At 35.9% G+C, this 21539-nt stretch overlaps 1 protein-coding gene across 34 annotated transcripts in view; it reads left to right on the forward strand.

Moving 5' to 3' along the window:
- The window catches only part of TTLL5 (tubulin tyrosine ligase like 5), a 145994-nt gene that overhangs the window by 73313 nt on the left and 51142 nt on the right, over nt 1–21539 (forward strand). For all 34 annotated transcript variants that reach the window (XM_087951933.1, XM_087951929.1, XM_026664392.2 and 31 more), the window contains one exon: nt 7306–7457. In XM_087951933.1, coding sequence (XP_087808059.1) covers nt 7306–7457 — 152 coding nt within the window. The remainder of the gene's footprint in view (nt 1–7305; nt 7458–21539) is intronic.

Raw genomic sequence — 21539 nt, forward strand, 5'->3', positions numbered from 1 at the left:
TCACAGGAACCGCAATCATTTTTTCTAGTGTACTGTACATATTAATAATGCTAAGTCACTGTGGTTATAGTAAGCATAGAATAAGTGGAGGGCACCCTGATGAAGTTACTGCAAGCTAGTTTGTATGTGCTGGAGCTTTATAAAGGGAAATCTCTGCTGCATCACAATTTATCTCTTCTTAATTTTATATCACTTTCCTACTGCCCATCTTTATAAATAAGTAATATTAAATAGGAACAGGCAGTACATCAGTGTTGATACTTTTGTTAGTTTTATTTGATTTGTCAATTGCTTACAAGATAATAGGTATAAGTATAAACATAGCTATGAATACATGGATACATATAAGAGAGAAAAAAGAAACAATAGGACAGGGACGGTAGGCATGTTGGTGCGCTTATGCACGCCCTCTACAGACCTCTTAGGAAAGGGGTGAGGTCAATAGTAGACAGTCTAAGGTTAAAGTTTTGGGGGTTTGGGGAAGACACCACAGAGTCAGGTAGAGTATTCCAGACATTGACCACTCTGTTGCTGAAGTCGTATTTCCTACCTCTTCTCCTCTTGAGATCCAAGAAACACAGGACAATTTTAGGAATGTCCCACTAAATCATGGGGAGTTGTACGTATTATTATTTAATATTGTGACAATTCAAAATGTATTATCTGTGCCAGGGTGTCAAACTCAATTTCACATCAAGGTTGTGTTTGACCTTGGGGGGACGGTGTGGGTGTGGCCAGGGTGGGCACGGCCAGTTTGAGGTCATTTGCGTTGGAAGCGCCTGTGGGCGTGAGCGCTCTGCCAGCAAAAACAGGCTCCTGAGCTCTTTTCAGCTGCGACGGCCTCCTGCAGGCGCATGCGGCCTCCCCGAGCTCTATTTTCACTGGAAGAGGCACTGCGGACTGTTCCTTCTATGTTTCCAGGGTGGCCTCGCGGGTCAGATCTAAGCATCGTATCTGGCCCCATGGATCTTGAGTTTGTCACCCCTGCTCTGTGCCCTCAAAATGCTCAATGTTTTGGAGCAGATCTATTGTTACATGCTGTTTCTATTAATGACAAACTAACTGGTTTGCACATCTTAGTTTGCACATTGAACATTGTCCATGCCAATTAAAAGGGGTCTTCTACTTATCAGTTTCATATGCAACCTCTTTTAATTTATGAAAGGACAACTCAGGGAATCTTCCAGAATTGCTAAAAGCAATTCCAGCCATTAGAAATAAAATCAAATATAAACAGAAAAGTTGGGTTGACAATCTATAGTGATTTTCACCATTTTTTGTCTAGGCTCAGAAACTAAGCAGAATTGAACGGGAGACCACCAGGAAATTTTGTGCTGTGGGAAATTGAAAAATAAATCTTGAAAAATGATAATGGCAAACCTCTTCCATACTATTGCTGAGAACTTTTTTCCCTATGTAATATACTGTGAGTGGTATTGGTTCTGTGTGAGGTCTTTATTGGTGCCTGCTGAACGCTTTTGGCAGAACAGAAGCAGTGGTTGTTACAAACATTTCTTAGGCTTCAGTGCTTTGTAGTTATTGATGGTAAATAAAAGAATGTGTTGACTTGCCCTGCTTGATAAAAAGAAGAGTTATTTCTTTTCTGTATTTCTCTGTGAACAAATGTGCAAATTCATGGATTGATTTTCACTAGCAACAGCTCCAGCTTTTCCAGCTACAGAGTTTGATCTTAAGGATAACATCAGACCACCCAGGCAAGGGCTGGAATAAGATATATCTGTCTCTTCTGTTGAGTCAGCCAGTGTTCAAAGCTTGCAGCAACTTTCCTGCAAACGTAATGATATATCATTGTAAGAAAGGGGGTAGGGCATATTAGTTCATATTTTCATTGGAAGGGTGGTCCTTTGCAAAAGCCTGGCATTCCTCATAAAATTTTCTGAAGAATACGGAATACAAATATCTAGTACAGGTTTTTTTCTGTTTTTTTTTTTAAATACTACGACCACTCTGCTTGGCACCAGCCACCTCAGGAACTAGTTAATACCTGCTTCATCAGGAGGATAAAATTGTAGGTGATTGCTAGCCATGATGGTGATGTATTGCCTCCAGTGTAAGAGACAGTAAATCTTTTTATATCAAATACTAGGAAATATGAACAAGTTCTGCTTTTAAGGATATCTCAAATTGTGTTTTTTTTTACAGTGCTTTGGTAGAAAAATATGGAGAGGAGATTCCAGGCTGTATATTTCACATCTGAATTCCCTCTCCTCCCCTCCTCTTCTCTCTCCTCCCCTTCCTCTCGCCCTGCCCTTTTTCCCCTCTATCACAGTCTTCTCATGAAAAACATACATAATTAGCTATTCTTTTAAAGAATAGAGATTTATCACTTCATCTGTAATATACTCAATGTTAGGAAGTTTTTTTCCAATCTATTTTTAAGTCTCTCCCTCCTGGATCTTCCTTTCAACTGCAAGCTGAAACAGGAGATGTGTTTTAATTCTTCTTAGCCATTGGCCCTTCTTTTTTTTTTCACCCATCTTCTGCTTCACCTCTCTTTTTGTTTGTCATTTTTTCTTCAGTAGATACAACGTGAGATTCATTTGAAAGCTGATATACATCAATATTATAGAAGAAAACAATATAGAAAAAAAAAACAGAATGCCTGAAACAGCATCATTCCTTTTATATAGCTGGATTTAGTCTTGAAGGAGCTGCTAGCTGAGTCAAGTTGGGTTTCAAGGAACTGTTTTGCGAGAAGGGTAACTCTCTGATCATCAAACGTTTGGCACATCTAAGCCTTACTGAAATAACTCCCAGTGAAGCTTTAGCTTTAAAACTCTTAGGAGTATTTAATTCCAAGTCTGATTTCTTCCAGTAATGGAAAGCAAATAATCCACTACAATACAGACTCTTTTTTTAAAAAAAAAAAAGATGCATGTGCTGGAAACACTACAAACAAATCTGCAAAATTTGTCAGGTTTCCCAGGAATGTCTGTGGCAGGTTTTATCTGGAATATTTTCTGGAGACTGAAACTCTTATGCTCTTTATGTGCATACCGTGTGAACTGGTAAACTCAGCAAGCAGGGTAGGAATGTCATGGGCCTTGCGCCAGATCAATTTTGATGTACGTGGAGACTTCACACCTCTCAAACCCCTTAATCTAAATTTTTTCTCCTTGTCTTATATCTATAAATGCAGGCATACCGATAAACTTGCCTGAGGGTAATTTATCTATGGGGTGTGGTTGAAATAGACCTCAGTTAACTGCAGAACAAGGCTCCCTTCCTTCCTAGAGATGTCCTGTTTATTGTAGATAACTACGAATGGTAAGACAAAAAGTACTATCGATGTGGGCTCTATTCTTTTCCCTCCCTATAATTGGAGGGACACAGAAACACGCACTTCCAGGGGACAGAAATGAGGGCATTTAATCTTAACCCAGTTTTGAACTAGGAAGGTTATTTTGAGAGGAGTGAAGCACAGGTTCAAAGTGGTCTTTGATAGCAGAGGTAAGGTAAAAGAAATGGAAATTGATAGTCTGCTTATTCTGATAGTACCGTGCTCTTCTGTAGACAGTAGTAGCTACTCTAATAAATACTACATGATTACTATATACTTTATTGATGCCTAAACCCCAGCCTAGTTATGTTTAGAAAAATATTTTGTGTAACTGAGCTCACTCAGTCATGATAATTGAAAAATGAAATAAAATTATAACGGGCAACATTTAGTGTTATTGGATAGCAATATGTGGGAAGACTTATGAGACTTGAAACCAGTGAATAGCTATGATGTGCAAAAAAGAATAAGTAATAAAATGAGCATAAATATAATCCTCAGTTAATGGGGCTAAGCAACTGTTCAGAGTTACAATGTCACTCAATAAGTGGTACTTAATGATGGTTCTTGAAGTTCTGGCCACCCTAATGCCCCTGCAATCATATGATCATGATTTAGGTGTTTGGAAACCCACTCAAGCTTATCTGCAGCATCCTGTGGTCATGGGATCACCATTTGTGAATTTCCCTGCCAGTTTCCCACAAGCAAAATCAGTAGGTAGGGTAGATTGCAGGTCAGTCCTGTTTCCACTGCTTTTTCCCCCCAAGGAGCCCAGCTCTTAGGCAACTGCTTGGCTATTCTCATGCGGCGTTGTAGCAGTCTCCTGAGAAGCTTCCCATGCCCAGCAATAGCTACTCCCCACCCGGCTATGTCCATGCTGCTTATCCATGTGCTGGCCTGCTTGTAAGCCACCCAGGATTGTGACATCCTGCCATTGACTTCCTGCTTGCTGGAAACCAGCAGGAAGTTGCAAGAAGATTCTTGTCTAACAACCTGTGATTCTCACTTAACAATGGCAATGGGGACTGCTGGGATTTCTGTCACTAAGTAATACAATCACTTCATTTAGCAATGGAAATTCCAGTCCTAATTACTGGAGAGTTGTTAGATATGAGATGGGCAGCAAAATAAATTTCATAATAAATAAATAAATACTGTCATTAACTGAAGACTACCTGTAGGTTCTTGGTCTATATCGGTTGGGAACACTTAAAAAAAACATTTTGGAAGTCCAACATTGAACTCTTATGCAAAAGGAAACGAATGAATGCAAAAATTATAAACCCTTCCAATATGACACCATTGCTTTCAACGTGTTGAAGAACAAACAGCTTATTGTCTTGCAATCTTTTCCTCTCCCATCTCTTCATTTTGTGAGGGGAGATAAAGGTCAGACAAAAGAGAGATTGCCTATAAGAAATTGCTTGGGTTTTTCCTCCACACTTCCCAACGTAGAGAGATCAAGGGAAAGGTTCGCAAGAGAGTAGGTGTTTGTATGGCATATCTTCAGCTCTCAGTCCTGAGTGCCAGCATGATTACATTACTTTTGGTAAGGAGAAGAGCAAACACCTTGTTCTCTTCCAATTCCTTCCTCTCCAATCGCTTTGCTCTAAAAAAAGGGGGGGGGGGGAACCAGAGGACAATGTGTATTGATGGTAATCACATGATTGAGGGATACTGCAAAGGTCATAAATTGGCCATAAAGTTATTTTTTTTCAGCCCCGTTGTAACTTACAACAGTTGGTGAACAAGGGATAAGGAAAAACTATCTGTACTGAGGTCACAGGGTTGTTGTTTTACACTGGTCTAATGAAGTATGTGAGTGTTCTTGAACTCCTGGAAGAAAGCCTGGATAGAGAACTAACAAACATGAATAAATATTTAAACCTATCTATTTTCCCCAAGCAAAAAGTTGTTTTTGCCTTCCTTTTGTACTCTTCCTTTACATTTGAAATCAGGGAAAGCTATGTTAAATATGATATTGGTAAGGTAATATATATAATATATATAAGGTAATTATATACCTTATATTTATATTATATAAACATGCTGTTTATATTATGTGTAAATATGCTCATTATATACCTTAAGGCACATCAAATGGTGAGGAAGGAAAGTCATAGTCAGCAAAGTAGAGTTCTGCTGTAGAGATGTAAATTATTCTACTGATTCCCCAAGGAATCTACTGAGCTGGCAGGTTAATTATAGAAGCAGAAACAAATCAAGGAGTGGAAGAATAACTATCAACACTGAAGAAACGTGATGGGCTGGCTTAAATAAGCCAGTATGCTCTGATGCCTGCTTTTGATTACAGTGACTGTATTTAAGTCTGCTGTAAGTTAAACACCTGTCTGTGGAATGTGTGAAACATCCTTACCCACCATACGTTCAACTGTTTACACACCTGCTCCAGTGTGAAAGACAGCTTTAAGACAAACAGAATTTTAACAAAGGAAAGTAATGTACAAAGAGGTTCCACAATGATTGGACGTTTGAAGAAAACAGCTGTGTCCTAAGCCAATAACATATTTCTTATAGAGAAGGAAAGGAAGCTGATGAAGTTGACATTAGATGTATGGAATAAGAAGCTTGAGTCTTCGCTAATAAAGCAATGGAAGGTTAATAATATGAGAGGAATTTCTTTTTAATTAAAAATAAAGTAAATACTATATATATGTGTGTGTGTGTGTTTCCTTAAGTTTTCGCGGGTACTTACATGTATGGTATTCAGCTTTGTTTGGGTATTTTCCCACGTCATTATAGTTGTGCTTTTAAAGTTGTAGCAATGTTTCGGCAGAATCTCATCTGCCATCATCAGTCTTCTGTATTGTGTTCATCTGTGAGTTTACAACTGTAAAAGTCTGACTCACAGACGAACACAATACAGAATACACAATACAGAAGCCTGATGATAGCAGATGAGATTCTGCCGAAACGTTACTACAACTTTAAAACCACAACTATAATGACGTGGGAAAATACCCGAACAAAGCTGAATACCATATATATATATATATGTACACACACATACATACATAAATAAATGTATATTGGATGCCTGTGTTTCAAGAGAGTTGGTTGCAGTTGCAATTCAGGAATTGGAATGTTAAGTCATATGGTCTCCATTTTGGACTGAAATCAGCAGGATGGTTAATGTATTCTTGGGTGTGTCTCCAGTATACTGAATTTATGAAGATAATCAAGAACTGAGGAATTCAGGGTATGAGGACTGGATAAAAGAATTATTATACAACATTGGAAGGAAAAATGTCTATGTGATCAGCAGCAACAGATAGTTGATATGTATTAACTAGCTGCCCAGAGTTATCCTGCTATAAGATGGGCAGCCAATAAATTCAATAAATAAATAAATAAATAACCTTCTGAACCTGGGATGGTGGAATCAGAGAAATTGACTGAGGGGCAAGAAAATACTTGGAACAATGATGCCAGAAATGAATGCTGATTAAACTAATAATATGTTTTATAGATTATTATGATTATTAATTTTGATTGTCTGATAGGCCATGTTTGTGTGTACAGGTACATTTTTCTGCTAATTAATGAAAATATTGAAAATACTCGTGCCAGTCCATATATGCTGCTTCTGTTTGAGAGTATATGTTGCTAATGATGCATCTGGCTTAGCCAGATTTGGTATCACTTGTAAATACAGGAGTCTGCCTTTTTGTGAGCCCATGAGATTCCAGAAAATAACCTTAGTTTGTCGATGACTTTTATTTGCTTGCTTCTTGTGAGATGATGAAATTATAGTCTTATATTCACACAGCATACTATGATTGCTAACCTTCATATGGCTCACATACGTTTAGACACACTTTTGTGCTGATGTGGAATCAGCAACATCTCTGCTCCATAAACTGGCTCTGTTTCTTTAACGATATATTAACTATATATCCTTCAGTGAAAATTCATGACAAGATACTTTTGTTGTCTTGTTGGATCTTTTAAAATGCTTTTCATTTGCTTATTTTCCTCTTCAGCTGACAAATTTAAACATGATAAATGGAGCCGTTAATAAAGTAAATACAACTGCTTCCAGTTATCGTCCACCACTCAATCCGGGAGGTTCATTTTGGGCTTTTCAAACACACAGCAGCACTCCTGATACCAGGCCTGCATCTTTAACACTGAGGTAAGAGAAATAATTAGACCGAAAATATGTATGTTTTAGAGTCATATCCATATGTCCTATTAGCATTTTGCTTGTATAATGTTGTACAAGACTGTGATCATTTGCTGACTGCTAATGTTTTGAAGAAGCTAGAAACTGAAACATTTGCACACATATATATTGACTCACATGGCACCACCAAGAGGTAGTTTTACCAATAAATAGCCATGAAAACCTACAGCTTCTGAATATTACTTTTTTTTACAAGACTATGACTGAATTAGATTAATTGATGTAATGAGGCAGTCTTTAATTCTGTAGTGGATATGAGAGTTATCTATTTGTTGTTTTGCTGATATTATATAAAAATAATATATTTTGCTCATTTTATAAATAACAAACAAAGAAAATTTGGTATTGTATTTTCCTCAAGATGTAAAATCTAGTCACTCAAAAGTCACTCGAAACAATCAAACAAGAATCTTGCCTTTTCTCATTGCCATCAGTTAGGTATCTTGTTCAAAGAGCATCCGATATGGCTAGGCATACTTGTCTAAGGTTGATTTATCTGTCTACAAATAACACTTTTTTCGTGTAGTTTTTATGAACCTAAGCAGTTGTGTAAATGTTTCCCCTCCTTTAATATGGAATACTGTAGTGGAAATTAATCAGTATAAGAGAGCTAATTTTGGTGAGTGGTAGATATAGATTTTAAATTTAGGTAGCAACAAATTGAAATCAGTCTCCAAGGAGATTGATATGTCTCTTTTATGTCTCTCTTCCTCTCCTCCACCCCAAGCAGAAATTTTAAAACATGAACATGTAAAAGGAAGAGATTTCTGAAAAACTTGATCCTGATGCCTTTAAAAATTTAAAGGCTGAAATTGGTTGTCTTGACTTAGACCCTGAAATGTATTTGCAGCCCACGCGGCAAAGAGATACAATGTGGTCAATCTAATATCATATTACAATTTAGCATATTATTCCTGATGTTCTAAAGTTCTAAATTGTCTTTGAGATCAGTGCCTTGTAAGTATAACTAGAGTGAGTATGGTTCCTTCAAGTAAAATTACAGTTGCTCAACCAGGCACAGTTTATAAAAACTCTCATGACCGCTAAATGGCACTTGAATTTAGAAACAGCAACAGAAGTGCTTCCAAACTCATTTTCTATTTCTTCAGAGGAAGTATCCATCCAAAAGTCACTTGGATTTGGTTCAATTTGCTAATCCTCATTCATATAAAAATAATGTTTTGGCTATTCTGACAACATGTCATAGAGAAGCTTATCTATTTAAAGCTCTTTTAACTGGGGGTGTTAGGGAGTGGATCTGAGGCCTTACTGCATGCCAGACACTACCACTAAATTATAGCTTTTATTTTAACATTTGCCATAGGCTTCTTCTGGGATGATTTTCAACTTTCCGATTTAATTTAAAGCCCTGATGTTCACTGATATCCTTTCAAACAAGTTGTAACCAACTTCTGAGCAACCCTTAGCTTCTGAACAAGGTCAGAGCAAAGGTCTGGTCAAGAGATTAATAGAGGTAGTCATCCATTAGTGACTGCCTCATCTAGCAATGATTTGCAGTTATGATGTTAATGAAAAAGTAACTTTTTGATCATACCTTGCATTTATAAACTTTGCAGGTCTCTACAGCAAAGGAAAGTGAAGTAAGACTATAAATATAGTGGTGATTTCAGTACCAACTGCTTTGATTAACAAGTTTCCGGTAGTCTCTATATTCATACTTATATATAAGAAACACTGAAGTTACAAGAGAAGGAATTAGCAAGATTAGCTAAATGAAAAATTAGCAAATTACTAGCAGCTCTAGTTATGGCTGAATATTTCTAACGTTCAGTTCAACTTGCTGTTGACATTCATTTCAGATCAAAGTGTTAGGGTCCATTCTTTCCCTCTTAAACTTCCTTTGTAAATCTGCAGTGCATTGACCACTATTGTATATCTGTCCATTGTTCATCAACTGTCTTTATTTTTATGGGAATAACTTTGAAGCAATCTCTACTCCACTCCCTCACACCCAACCCTTAGATAGGGATCAAATCTCTATGATTCTTCTTGTTTTGGAATTTCTTTCAGGACAATTAATTGTTTGTTGGGAAGGGGCACTGAAAAATATTTTTGAATTATCAGCCTGATTATTCATGAGCTGTGCAGTCTCTTTAAGATCAGGTTTATCTTGAGATCCAGATCTGTTTTGATTATCTAATCAAGTATATCACTGAGTTCTGAAATTACCTTATTGAATCCTGTTTCCTTCTCGTTTAGCAACTACAATTGAAACTGGCAACTTGGTCATTTCTAAGTGATCACTAAGAAAAACGATGATGTGCTTATAATCTTACTCTGCTTTCCTTTGCTTTACAGCTCCGCAAAGGTTGTAAATGCAAAGATTAATCGTAAAGTTACTTTTACGCCACTATTATAACTGCAAATGGTTGCTGGATGAGGCAGCTGCTAAATGAAGACTACCTGTAATGATTTAGGTGCCCTAGTATTTTGCATGTCTGTGACAAGTATTACCATCTATCTCATGAACAATCCCAGAAAAAATATATATCTGGAAATAGTTGTCTAGAGGCAAAAAAGGCAAAATGTTCCATATGCGTTTTTTGTTTTCTCTTGGGCGTTTTGGCTAATCTGCGGAGACTGAAATAAAAAGCAGGATAAAATAAGAAGAATTGGAAGAGTGTGCAATAGGGGCAAATCTACAGTGGACTAATTGTAACAATGTTATAATGATAACAGGAAGGTTAATTATATCAGATTTGCTCTTAGATAGCTTGGTACTATCCTGATTGTAAATTATAACCTAAAGTTTGTGTTTCCATGAATTTCTAATGCAAAAGAAGTGTTCCTGTGAGATATCAACCTAACAATTAGAGGCTTTAAAACATATTGCCTAAATAATTGAGTGACCTTAGAAATCTGATTAAATTTGAATTAATTTTCTAGGCTTTGACCTTATAAATTTATTAAGTGTACTACTGTTGTGTTTTCTGTGTACCTGAGTAAAAGGTTGGGAAGCACAATATAGGTGTAGAGCAATAAAGGTCTTCAGTTGGGTCAGAGAGCAAACTGAAATGTGCTCTGTCACCTATGATACAGTTGTATAAATACAGATAGTTCTTACGTAGCAACCACAATTGGGACTATCAACTCGGTGATTTAAGTGAAGCAGTCATTAAGTAGAAAATCAAGTGACTGCAATTGTGCTTATGATTTTACTTGCTTTACAGCAGGATTGTCAAACTCACGGCTCGCAAGCCAGTTACGTCACGTGCTGGCCCCGCCCCCGCCCGGTTTAGTGAAGGGGAAAAAAGTCCTGATACATCACGTGACACTGCTGTGATGACGCGAGTTTGACACCCCTGACTTACAATATCAGAACAATATGATCCCAAACAGTCAGGTGAGCCAAAATGGAGGGGAAAGGTTTATTAATTTTTCATAATTATTTTAATTTGTGTTTAGCCTGTTGCTTTTATTGTACATGCCTAGAATCAGTTTGGAGTCATGCAGTACCTACATTGAATAAATTAAAATTAAAATTGTTAGTTTGTTCTATAATATCAGTGTTGCAGTCACTGCTGTATCAAAATTTATCTGCGTTTGCAAGGAAGGTAAAGGTTTTCAAGAATTTATCCACTTTTTGTTGTTTTCTTTGGGTGTTTTGCAGATACCTAAATCTTCAAAAATGGTTTTATTGATCACTAGCTCCAAAATCATGAAAAGAAATGGGAGGAAAAGAGAATTCATAATTGCTTGACTCTTTTAGACTGGCAATTGCTTCATTTAATTAAAGTTTTTCCCTTGTATCTAATAGTTCAGCTATTGTTGCTTAGAATTTTCTTTTTAAGATCTTGTTGGCTCTGAGGGTCTTAGAGCAGATGACATTGGTGTGAAGGGATGCAGAAAAGAGGAAAGGAGGCAGATACTTGCAAAAAGTCACATTATAAACATTTGCTCTGCCAACTTCTAAATTAAGTCAGAAATCATGAAACATTATTGCTTTTTTAAATGGTGAAGCTTCTGAATACAAGTGTCTTCATTATATCTGTAGGCATATAATCTACCCTAGGTTCCAATTGCCACTTTGGATGACATCAATACTCTTAAGAAACTATGAAGCCTACTAATATGTGTTTGTGGAGACTAGTTCATTCTGTTAATATTCCTTATACATATTCATTACTCTGCAGTGTAAAAATATTTTGAATAAGCACTAGACTCTATACTATGCCAAGGAATGTCTGGCTGATCACTCAATCTTGCTATATTTTTTAAAAATATAGTCAGCAGTCAAATCAAGGCATTTCTAATTTGATGCCTTAATTCTTTTCACCAAAGCAGTTTACCTACTCTAAATAACTTCCATTTCCAAAAGTTTTTCTCCATACATGCATGGTTTTGTTCATAGAGCAAATATCAGTTTTTGTGTGTGCATGTATGCATGTGTGTGTGTGTTTCAGGAAAGAGATAAGAATAAAATAATAAATGCCTTTACTTCTTTATTCTTGCTTGACCCAATCAGTATCAGCCCTCACTTTCCCATCCTTGCATATGTATTTATGCATGTATTTTGAAGGACAAAACTCAGACAGTCTTGAAATTTTGTAACTGATATGAAAAAATGGTCTTAAGTTAGCCATTAAATTTAGCAGAGTTAAAGTTCTAGAAATTTATTCTTGATTATGCTATATAATTATAGCATAATTGATTATACTATATAATTATCCTGTACAGAAAATTTGAGAAAATTAATTGCTTAGTGCTCATTGTTCTGATGTCCAAAATGTTTGGCTTCCAGAGATGAATAATAAAATGATTGGTCAGAAACTTTGGCTGTTTATTCAAGTGATTTGGAAAGGAGTGCCTCAGACAATTTGGCTGGAATTTATAGTTTTATGTTTTCCAGCCCAACCCTTCCTTCTGAGTTGAACTGTCAGGGCATGGTTCAGATGCTTGACTTTTTCCTGTATGTATGCACACATTGGTGCTATTTCACAATCTGTTTTAAATCTTCTTATGTATTCCTTGCACAAGTCCGGGAACTGGCAACTTATTGATAAATGCCATACTACATTGCCATATTAGAATAAAGTCACACTATTAAATATGGTACTTCTAGAGCAAAAAGTTATAAGGCCAGAACTAACCAGATGAATTTTCTAAATATGCATATGCAACTCATATGAGAATGTGAGTATATTGTTACAAGTATTTTCTTCCACAGTAAAGATACAAAGAGGCTGCTAAACGTTTGTTGAGATTCTTGTTGAAGGATATTATATTCCAGATAAAATAAATGTAATAAATATATTCTATGCTAATATTAATAATTTCCATACAGTGTGATTAAATAAACTGTCCATGCAATTTCATTCCCCCCAACATTTTAAGACCAGCATAACCTTCTGTTTATAGAATTATTATATTTTATTCTATACATTTCCAAAGAGAGACCACACCTGTGTTTCAAAACTATAGACTACTGTTGTAATAGCAACAGCACTTAGACTTATATACCACTTCTCAGTGCTTTCCAGCCCTCTCTAAGCGGTTTACAGAGTCAGCATATTGCCCCCAACAATCTGGGTCATCATTTTATCCACCTCAGAAGGATGGAAGGCTGAGTCAACCTTGAGCCTGGTGAGACTTGAACTGCCAGACTGCTGGCTGCCAGCAGTCAGCAGAATGAGCTGCATTACTGCATTCTAACCATTGTGCCACTACAGCTCTTCAATAATGTATATCTTGAGCTGGGTTTGATATTTGAAACATATTTGGCCAATATGTTCATACATTTAATTGAATATGGTGAAAGGTACATTTTAACGTGTAACTTGTGGACTTGGACTATATTGGTGGTGTAATTATTTATTCTTCAGCTTATAGGCAGACATCCACAAAGTTCCAAAAACCAAAAATTTCTTTGAGAGGATTGGAGGAAAGACAAAAAAAACTATGATAATTTAAGTTTATATAGTATATAATAACTTTATCCAGAGCACATTCCAGGTAGAAGAGAATATGGGAAACCAATATATTTCATGCTATTTAAAGAGTGCTGAATTAAAGAAGGAAAGAAAACCCTGGTTATCTGAAAATGCCTGTGTTTTTAATTAATTTTGCGAAATTGCAATTCTGTTGTTTTCCACAGGGAAAAGAAGAAGAGAGGCATATAAGCTGTAGCCATACAAAGAGCCTGCAGTATCAAAGCTTAGGAAGCACTGTGGTCTCTGTCCTCTCCTGGCTCTGCATTTGTAAGGGGAATAGGAAGCTGCAGGCTAGAACTGTGTCCTGACCTCTTGGCAACATGGCAGCCAAGATACTTGGCTGAATACCTGTTACTACTTCTATATGGACAATGAGTAAATCCATTCTAAAAAGAGAATTCTGTTAAACACTAGCTTTATATCTATTAAAGCATTACAGACCCTGAAAATTCTAGGAAAAGGGAGTTAATTTCTGAAGCTATCTATTTAGAGCATGCCCTTACTTGCAACTTTTCCCTTGTACACAGACTCTTCTGCTATATTATTCAATATTATGAGTTCAGATTTGGCATTGTTGATGCAAGTAGCATAAAAAAATTATGCTATCTGAAGAGAGAGTTAAGCTGCTCTGCAGTAAATTGTAGGTTGTGGTTTTTCCATTCGTTATCCTCAGTTATAAATGAAGGTATTACTTTAGTCAAATAAACAAAGAACTTTGGATAAAATGACCATGGACGTTTGCCAAAAGAACTGTAATAAAATATACTCACTTTACAGTTTACTGAATATATTTCTCTGTATTGCTTTCAAAGACTATCATTCATCTTTTCACAGTAAGACCTTTGTTTCTGGACCATGTGGTCACCAGGACTTATAAAAGTTTAAAGGTTTCATATTAGAATTTATTATCAGTATCTTTCTTTAAAACTAAAGCTACTAGACCTTATTACAGTTATCTGTATGTTGGATATCAAGGGAATACTGTCATCTACTTTATATAATGCTCCCAACAACCAATTCTGCCCTAAATTGTCACATTTCATTCTCAAACGTCCGATACCTCCACGTGGTCAATGTACATCATACTGGTTGCTGCAAACTAGGGGACGTTATATTATAATTCAGATATTTTCCCCAATCTCAGTTAATTGGTGTCTCTATATCCAATAGATTTCTGGAAAAATCTATTTTTAATTTGTCAATAAGTGTTTTTTGTGACAGGAGTCCAACCTTAAATTTTTTTAAAAAACCATTTTGAGTTGCTTTATTCCCACCAGTTTAGCCTATTATATCCAATCTCACCTACCTTTTGTTATACCTGAACAATGGCAGATATCACAAGTACCTCCTTTTAAAGATCCTGTGGGAATGTGATCTTGGGCACTTTCAGTCTCTTGATATGATGCAATTTTATACTATTACTGTTTGCTTTGCTAGTTTTTATAATCTTTAAAATCAGAAATATAAAAAAAAATATAAGCTATTAAAATATTTGTTCAGAGATGCAGTTTGGTGCAGTGGTGAAGCTTCAGGCTAGAAACCAGAAAACTGAGTTCTAGTCCTGCCTTAAGCAGAAAAGCCAACTGGTTGATTTTGGGCCAGTCACTTTCTTTCAGCCCTAGGAAGGAGACAATGGCAAACCACTTCTGAAAAACCTTGCCCAAAAAAACTGCAGGAACTTGTCAAGGCAGACTCTGAGAATCAGACATGATTGAACAGAAAAGGAATTGTTTATGTAGTAAATATTAATCATGTTTATACTCATCTAAATGAGAAATACTCTGCCCCTGTATATAATATCTAAATTATCAGTTAGTCTGTCTGACTATAGCATATGCTGAAGTTCTTAACCTCCATTTTTTTTATGTACAACCATTATATATACCTAGGTTTTATTGATCTTTTACATTGGCACAACATTACAATTTGCTTTCACATCATCATCTTTGTGGCTATTATTTGAAATTATTTTCTTCCTCCAGGGATGCTTTTTACTTTAGAGGTAAAAAACTGAAACATGCATTTGTTTAGGTCTGTCCTATATCTCTACTGGTGAGAAGAAACCTTTGCAACATTTAATAACATTAAATTTGAAGCATTGTTTCTAGGCCAATATATAGATAAATTATGGTTGGATTATTACTAAATATTGAGTAGGATCCTTCCTCAGAAGAACAATCAGGGAACATAAACAAGGTAGCTGCAGAATTGACAAAGAAAAGAAACACTATTCTCTCTTTTTTTTAAAAAATGTATTATTAAGTATTGAAATACAGATAAAGAAAATACTGGAATGTAAAGAAAATAGACTTAAATTAAAAAATAAAAACCACAGAATGAAAAGAAAACATGAATTACACCCTCTCTTTTTCTTTCATTTGCATCTGCAACCATGGGCCATAGTTTAGATACTTGAACTTTACATCAAATATTCCTAATTGTTGTCAGATTCTGTTCCAAAACTGCATTCCAGACAGCTAATTCAGCCTTGCTGTGTGATATATTGTATGTAAGGGAGCCATTCTTGCTTGAACTTAGTTAAACCATCTCTTCTCTGTCATGCTCGTAGAGAAGGCTTGTACTTCCTGACATGGTGAATAGTATTGATGAGGAATTCATTCTCATTCACAAAGGAAATATTTTGGGAGTGGAGAGAAAAATTCCCGAAGAAGAAAAACAAGAGGTAGATTCTGAAAAGCTATTCATGATTGATGCCTTATTGAAATTGTGGATCTATCCTCTAGTTTTGTCTCCTCACCCCTCACCCCCATAGAACCTTCCTGGCTCCTCCGTATTTGACCTAAAGCCTGAGTTGTTTTAGTTGAAAAACTTGTTGCTTGTAGACCCCCTGACAGTTTGCCTCCTATAAAGATGGAAAATGAGTCAGGGTATTTGGTACTTTACAAAAAGCCATTCAGCAATTTCTTAGCTGAGGTGGATTTGAATCAACATGTTGATGGAGCTTCATCATATCACTCACTGAATTCTACTGAGGCAGTACAGGAAATTGCAAGATCAGAGTTGTCTTGGCAAAGTTATTTTGGCTACTGAGAGTACTGTGAACAGGTCCTAAGAGGAAAAGACCTGATCTGGTAAATCCAGAAAGATACAAGTGGAAAATGTACATCAAAATATTTGCTTTCTTGGCATATCTTTTAATTCCTGGGCTTTATCATCTTACTATAAGCCACAACCCTTTGCCCGATTGGTGCTTGTACATTGTTTCTTGCTAAGAGAAAAATAAAGATGCCTGGTGTTCCTGTTATCCTTCAGTTTCTCACAATTACCTGCTTGGAAAGGCCTGAAAACTGCTAAGCACATTGAAGTGGTTAAGTTTCCCACAGGCTTTTAAAAAGTTAACATGTCCTGCCTGATGGGATTTCAAAGTGAGCGGATTCTTTGAAGTTTCGTTTTAGCAGCTGCCAGGTATTTTTCCCTCAGCCCTGCATAGTCTTTCTGAACCAAGTCCTCCAATGCTGCATTCTTCACTCTGCATGCCAGTGTTTGTGCAGGGGGAAGGGAAGAAAATAATTAGCCAAGAGCATAAAAGATTCTACACACTTTAACATTATTTAAATTTGTTTTGGGACAAGTCTTCTCAGTTTTTTTACTGTGAAGTATCACTTGTATGACTCATCCTAAATCTATTTGCTAAGTGCTTAACACTTGCTTTTTTTTTTTTTTTTTGCTTAACACCGTGTCCCACTTTTCCTTGTTGTGCAGCTTAGATTTCTAGCCTAGTGTTTTGATTTTTTGCCCTCAATACACAATGCATTTTGTGCATTGGACCCTGAAATCTCTTGAAAGAAAAGAGGTCTGTCTTACTGAACAGCTGGGACTTGGCCTTAGTGGTGAAAATCCAGGCTTCTTGCTATGTTTCAGAGTTCTGAAAATTCTGGGGCTGGCCTGATGCCAGATATGCTTTCTGGGAAAGGCTGAATATATGATTGATGCCTTAGACTTCTTGTCTACTGCACCTGTGTTTTGAGGCAAGATGGAAAGTGATTTCAACTCACCTTTCCTTAGTCTGGCCTCCATCAGGTAAAGGTAAAAGTTTCCCTGTCAGTTGTGTCCAACTGAAGGGCACAGTGCTCATTCCATTTTTTGGCTGAGAGAACCAGTTTCAGACAGTTTCTGTAGTCATGTGGCCAAGCATAGCTAAACACCAAAGGCCCATGGAATGCTGTTACCTTCCCACCAAAGTGGTACCTATTAAGCTACTTGCATTTGAATGCTTTTGAATTGCTAGGTGGGCAGGAGTTGGGGCAAGTAACCACACTCTGTTGCACAGAGCTCAGGTCTCGAACCAGGCTATCGGCTCTCCACCTGCTCCATAATTTCTACCTCTTTCTTACATTTAATCCATGTTTTCCAATAAAGAGCAAAATATAGAATTGTGCATTTTTAATGTAAGATAGACTTTAAAGACTGTAACAGAAATAGATCTGAAATTAGGGACTTCCGGTTTGTCGGCTTCGGCAGCGGCAGGGATTCGCAATACTGCGCGATCCCTGCGGCGCTAGCCGTCTTGGTGCCTCCAATCCGGACGGGTCTGGAGGCTAAGGCTGCCCCGTAGAGGCAGCCGAAGATAGGAGGGATCCGGACAGGGGGTTGGGGTTTTTGTAGACCCCTTCCCCACCCAGGTTAACCCTCTTTTCTCAAGGCGATGGAGCGGCGGTCAGCAATGGCCGCCACAAAGAAGCTGACAGCTGGATAAGATTGTGCTGGAGGAAGAAGGAGAAAGTTCTGAAGCAAAAGTTTTTTGGCTGAACTGGACTATAAGCTACAATTAATATCCTGAAAATTCTGATTTTTTGAAAGATACTTTGTTTCCAGAAGAGATTTACAAGCTGCGAGTGAAAGTGCTTAAAGAGAAAGTTTACTCTCCTTCCACATGGATTTAACAAATGGATATTGAAAATCCTGCTATTTTATAGAAGGTAAAAATTTAAAGCTTTCTGTTATAAGTGGGAAGGGAGAGGACAAAAGGAAAATTTATATTAAGATTTTGTTGGAGGAGATGCCTGGAAGATTTTGAGATTGGAAGTTATTTGCAATAAGACTTTAAAATACAGATTGGGGTTTTTTTCCCCTTTTCAATTGATATTACCCCAGGAAGAAAAAGTGTGAAGAGAAGAACTTTGTGCTCTGTTTGGACTGTTTGATGACTTTGGGATTTTGGGAATTGTTTTAAGCCTTGAATTATCTTGGTTGTTTTAAAAAGAAAAAGAAGGGAAAAAAGAAGGAAAAAAAGGTTTATAATGACTTTATCTGTTGATGAACTGAGAGAGGAATATGGCAAAATAAAAAAAAGAAGGAAAAGACACTGTGAAAGAAATTTTTCGCTTTTTAGAAATGGCGCTTGCTACTTATCAGAAAACACAACAATTGATGGAGGAAGCAGAAGAAGAAGAAGAAGAAGAAGAAGCCATCTTTAATGAATCTACAAAGTTAATTAAGAAAGGAAGGAGAAAGAGAGGAAGGAAAAAGGACACAAGACTTAAAAAAACATCCAAGAAAGTGAAAAATAAGATGCAAAATCAATACAATGTTAAAAAGCAAAAGAAAAGAGAAATACAACAGAGAGGGGAAGTTAAGGGGGGTAAAAAGACCAGATGGGATAAGATAGGGAGGAAGAAGGGGGAAAAAAGCCATAAAGGTATGAAACAAGATGTGCAAAAGAAATTTTTTTTTAGGGATAAAGGGTAATATAACTTTGTTTTAGGATTCTGCAAGGTACATAAGATAGTATTGTAGTATTTGTATTAGAAATAGAAAATTAGAATCTTATAAGACTTGAGTAAAGATTAAAACATTAAAGGTTTAATAACTTAATAAAATATTAAAAGGAATGTTTAAAATATTTAGTTTAAGTATAGAGTTCAATTGACTATTGTGTGGATGTTAGTATGAATATATTATTGTAGTATTTTGTTTTTGAGATAGATAATTGGAATGTTATGAGATTTAATCTTTAATTATTTAATTACTTTGTGGATTTATTATTTTCTTTCTCTAAGTAGTATGTACTAAGCAGAATCAGATAGGGAACTAGGTGTTAACTTAAATGTTAATTTAGGGGTGCGATGGAAAGGCATCATACTTCGATTAGTGATTTCAGGAGAAATCTTTTTTTTTTTCTTACTATAGGGAATGAGATAAATAGATAATTGGAAAAGAATGGACAAAAGATACAAGTATAATGATTCAAACTAAGATGTAATAAATAAAATAGAATTAAGAAGAGTGGAAAGCGGGGAGAAGTTATAATGAAGATATAGAATGGTAAACAAGATAGGTAATGGCATATAAGATGAATATGAATTTAATTGAAGTCCATACAAAGAGAGGTAATCCGGGGCCAAGCTACTTTTTTGAAAAAGAAGTTTTATTTTTTGTGTTTTGTGTGTGTATGTTTATTTGAGATTTAATAAAACCTTGGAGGAAAGCGAGAGGAGAATAATTGCAAACAAGACAGAGGGAAATATGAATAGGATGACTAAGTGCAAAGAGAAGTAGTGAGAAATTTGCTAAAAGATATTTAAGTGGAAATGGGATATATTAGAATTGTATTGTATAAAACAATGTTTTATCTGCCTTGTAAAAATTTATAATGGAAAGAGGTTTAATGATGTTTTGTTTGTCTTTAAAAATTAATAAAATTTGTTTAAAAAAAAAAAAGAAATAGATCTGAAATTATATTGTGGAATATGATTACTTCTGGAAATCCGAAGCATGAAGTTACCATTGAAATCCTGGTGAAAAACAATTAGATAGTATGTATGAGAGAAAATTAATCTGTGCATTTTAATGATTTACATTTTTATGAAGTGGAACATTCTTATGATTTTCATATATATGTCTGAATTTTATGAAGCAATATTTTTATGCAACAGTATGTTATAAAAATTGCAGTACTATATCTGAAATCTGGACAAATTACACAAAGAGATGTTTTACAGACTTCTCTTCAAAGGTCTCAAAGGACTTCTCCTTAAAGCTTTAACACAGCCACATCTTTTGGAAGACTCAGACAGTTGTTTAAAGTGCTTCCCATTTTCTATATCTTAAGTATGTAAATTTATAGATAATACTTTTACTGGTATCTGAGGTAGTTAAACCCAATTTAATGGACTATTTGGGGATGGAACAGTCTGTTAAGTCGAAATGTCTATTAAATCCATGTTATCGCATCTGTTTCAGTTTTCATAATTTGCACAATTAACTGACATAAATAACATCATTTACAATACAGTTTGGGTTTAATGAACAAATACTCAGTTTAATAGGCAAATCCTTGATCTAATGGACATTTATGTGTGAAACTGAGGTACTATTCTGAAAAACATTACTTCCTTTAAAAGTTGGAATGAATTTTCATTGTGGAGTTTTTAAAACAAATTTCATAAGTGGATGCAAAAATTATAGAGAAATGAAATGTGTTTTATCATAGATAATCTTAGTAATTAATGTATTCCAGTAAGATGGATCAATGGGCAATTATCAGTGGGAAATTATTGAAAGTTGAACAGGAATTTAGTAGTCAAGACTAAGTCCTAATTTGTGCATTGTATTATATGCCTTTTACTAGTTAAAAGAAAAGCAGCTGTTTACTGTGTGATTCTGCAAATATAAAACATATCAACGCCATAAGAGTGATTGTCATTACTATCTCTTCTCCACTGATTCAGTCAATGGTGGGATGGGAACACTGAACATCTTAAGCCAGATGACCTCTCACTTTTCCCTTACTTTGATTTCTGTAATGCTTTCATAATTGGTCTTGAAATTGCATTTTTTCTGAAATAAAAGAAAACAAGTGTTTTTGGGAGAGGGAGGAAGCTATTTACCTGCCAAATATTTTCTAACTTATATAGACCAATATAAAATATAAAGCTCTCAACATAAGCCCAGATATGTATTTTTGGCCAAGTAGAAAGTTCTGGGATATCTTCTTTCTTTTTGGCGTTCCCTTTCTTTACTACTCCTTGGCAATTTACAATGTTCTGAACTCCTGAGCTCTCATTCTGCTCCCCTTCATATCACATGCATTACCTGTGCACTCTTCCCCTTATCTAAT

This window comes from Notechis scutatus, chromosome 1 (assembly GCF_049901735.1).
Source record: "Notechis scutatus isolate UNSWTSFEM ecotype Mainland chromosome 1, rNotScu1.2, whole genome shotgun sequence".
NCBI classification, from domain to species: Eukaryota; Metazoa; Chordata; class Lepidosauria; order Squamata; family Elapidae; genus Notechis; species Notechis scutatus.